The 3,336-nt window shown below is 34.9% G+C and overlaps 1 protein-coding gene across 1 annotated transcript; it reads right to left on the bottom strand.

Moving 5' to 3' along the window:
- LOC109339327 (CBL-interacting serine/threonine-protein kinase 10-like) lies at nt 221-2,981 on the bottom strand. The gene is made up of 2 exons (XM_019576743.1): nt 2,867-2,981; nt 221-2,352 (listed from the first exon to the last, which is right to left on the bottom strand). Exon 2 carries the CDS (start codon nt 1,929-1,931, stop codon nt 537-539), a length of 1,395 nt encoding a protein of 464 aa, XP_019432288.1. The 5' UTR covers nt 1,932-2,352; nt 2,867-2,981; the 3' UTR covers nt 221-536.

The following is a 3,336-nucleotide window of genomic DNA, read 5'->3' as shown; positions in this document are numbered from 1 at the left end:
AATCATTTTACATTAAAAAAAAGTGAGAAATGCCCCACATATTTGATGCGTTACACATGAATGACACAACTTAAGTTTTTTTCTTCTCTTCTCCAGAAACTTCTACCAAACATGCTGGGCAACACTTCAATTCTTCATGAGAAATAAATTTTCTTCCATTTTAAGTAATGATACGTACCTGTGTCTAAGTAAGACCAACTCAATTTTAAAGTTGGTATTCACATTTAACTTCTATTATTCATTGTTTTTTTTCCATTAAATCAAAACTTGACAAAAGTTCAATAAGACTCGTACCATACAGCAAAACTGAGAAATGTACTCCAAATATTACTTCATAAACTTCTTTTTTGATAGTATCACGTCCTAAACTAACATTCAAATTATACATCTGCAAATAGAATTTGAGAGACAAGATATGTTACAATAAAGTCATGGAACCCTGAAAGACGAGCAAAAAAACACATTATCGAGAAAAACGGGTGACCATGAAATGCAAAAATAGCAGAAGCTGAATATCAGAAACTGAGAATTAATTATCACTGTGGCTGTTCTTGCTGCTGGTCATGTATCTGTTGATGTTGCTCTGACTGTTGTGGTTGCTCTTGTTGGTCACTTTGCCAAACCCAAACAATATCCTTAAGAGCAGGCCTTATATCCTCATTCAATATTTTCTGATACTCCAATGTATCTCCATTGGATTTTTGCACCTCCACCATATGGAAAGATGGCGTAATCTCGAAGATTTCTGCATCAATGGATAAAATCCCCTTCCTACCTTCATTTAGGCCCTCTAATTTCAACAAACCTGCAGCTCTTCTATTTATTTTCAGCTTCAGCCGCTTAGCAATTTCTTCCAGCTTGGAGACGATGGCTGATGCAGGTTGTCTTGAACTAAACCTTGCTTCCCTTTTCTGAAATTCGTCTTCGAAGATTCGGGAAAGATTAAAACCAGGCGAAAGAGAAATGATATCAAAGGCATTTATACTTGTGGGAACAACTAACTCTTGCCTTGCTTCGGCTGCTAGACTATCCCTTTCATCACATTGACAAGAATGATTCGTAACAGCAGCAGAGGTGGTCTTGTTTTTCCCTAAACGTCTTGTCTGTCTAGAGGTAGCACTTAGCCCTTTCCTATACCAAGAACTCTCCTTAATCTTAGTTATGGAAATCCTCGTGTCAGGGTTTGGATCCAACATCTTGCGCAACAGCCTCCGGACTTCTCGTGGGAACCAATCAGGACATGTAAACTCTGCTTTCCCTATCTTCCTATACAACTCAATAACATTTGGGTCATTAAAAGGAAGATAACCAGCCATTAGGACAAACAGGACTACTCCACAAGACCAGATATCAGCTCTGGCACCTTCATAGCCCTTCCTTTTGATGATTTCAGGAGCAACATAGGCAGGTGTTCCACAAGCTGTATGTAGGAAGCCATCCTGCCGTTTGGATTCGGTCAAGGCACTTAACCCAAAATCTGAGACCTTTAGGTTCTCATTTTCATCCAATAAAAGGTTCTCTGGCTTTATATCTCTATGGTATACGCCTCTGCTGTGACAAAAATCCACAGCGCTGATTAGCTGCCTAAAATATTTGAATGCAACATCTTCTTTGAGCTTTGCTTTTTCCACCTTGTTGAAGAGCTCACCACCTTTAGCATATTCAATAACAAAGTAAATCTTACTCTTTGTGGCCATGACCTCAAAAAGCTGTATAATATTTGGATGTTTAACCAGTCTCATAATAGATATTTCCCGTAGTATACGATCAGCTTGCCCAGTTCTCATAACCTTATCCTTGTCAATCACTTTAATAGCCACACTCTGGTTAGTTATCACACTCCGACCATAGTAAACCTTTCCAAATGTGCCTTGGCCTAGTAATCTTCCTAACTCATATCTTTCCATTAAGACATTTGACTTATTCCTCATTTTGAGAGACCTTAAAATGGGGGAAAACAATAAACTACTTCCTCAACAAGTTGTAATTCTATATACTATATAATTTACAATTATGAACAGTATATAGTCATGTACATGTCCAAATGTGATTCGGCCGTTTTCGCACAGATCATGCACTAACATAACAGGAACTCTATAAAAACTTGTGTGCCAATTGTGCATCAAGTAATAACGTACAAATGATATAGAGAATTGTGGTCCACTCTTGTCAACCATTAAGAGGGGCAGTATCTGCAAGAATATAACCTTATGGATCTCAAAGACAGAGCACATGTTTCGGCATTCCCAGTTGTGTCTCTGCCAGAACAGCCAAAGAATATAACCTTATGGATCTCAAAGAAGTATACTGAAAATCTTAGCAATTGATTATAGCCAAGAGTGTAGACACTGTCTGGAAAAAAAATAACAATACCCACTTCAGTAAATGCTCATAATTATTCAAAGATATAAGGTAGATGTACGCAGCCTCTCACCCCTACAAGCAGAGTTTCCGGGAATTACTTAAAGATACAAAAAGATTAAACTAGTTCCTGATAGACAAATACACAAGGAAGAAAAAAGAATGGCCATGCAATGATTATTACTAACCAACTAAGCTAATCGCGAATAATTTCTTTTAGAAGGTAAAAGAACAAGATAAAAAATGAAATTTTCAGAAACTCGAAAACTAAGTACACAATAATACTAACCATTTAGCACTGCAAGAACTAATAAACTCAGAAGTAACCCAATTCATCATCTTAAATTATGATATTAAAAATTCCATATTAATTCACAATTCTAGGCTAGTAAAATCTCAAAATCTCATTTTTCACTTACACCTTCTGAGTTATGATTGTTAGCAAGAAAACAAAAACATGTTCATACATAAATTGAAGCAGAGAATTTTACAGAATGAAGCTAACCTTAGAATTGTGAGGAAGCACGGGTTGGCAGGTTGAAGTGCAGAAGATGCGACAACCAGGAAAAGGAAAAGATGAAGCGAAGATTGTTCAGATCAAAAAGAATTCATTTATTAATTAAATATCTATCTAATGTTATTTTATTCTTTGAGAAAGAGCGAATCTCACAATAAAGTCGCCTGAATATCCTTCTAATATTTCATAAAATAAGTATTATTTAATATAAAAATAAAAATACAAGTTTTATTTCCTTAAAATACAAACAAACATTAATATATATTACATAAAGTATGTATTTAAGATTTATTCGTTTTTGGTGTAAATTTATCCTTACACTGACCGTAAATTATTGTAAACAAATAATAGATTAACGATGAATAATATATTAACAAGTAAAAAACTCTTGTAATATTATAACACAAATTATTTTCTCTCTTAGTATAAAAACAAAAACGATAGTTTCAATAAAACAC

Source organism: Lupinus angustifolius, chromosome LG02 (assembly GCF_001865875.1).
Source record: "Lupinus angustifolius cultivar Tanjil chromosome LG02, LupAngTanjil_v1.0, whole genome shotgun sequence".
NCBI classification, from domain to species: domain Eukaryota; kingdom Viridiplantae; phylum Streptophyta; class Magnoliopsida; order Fabales; family Fabaceae; genus Lupinus; species Lupinus angustifolius.
The sequence above is the reverse complement of the archived record's forward strand: the minus strand, read 5'-3'. Positions and strand labels throughout refer to the sequence as shown.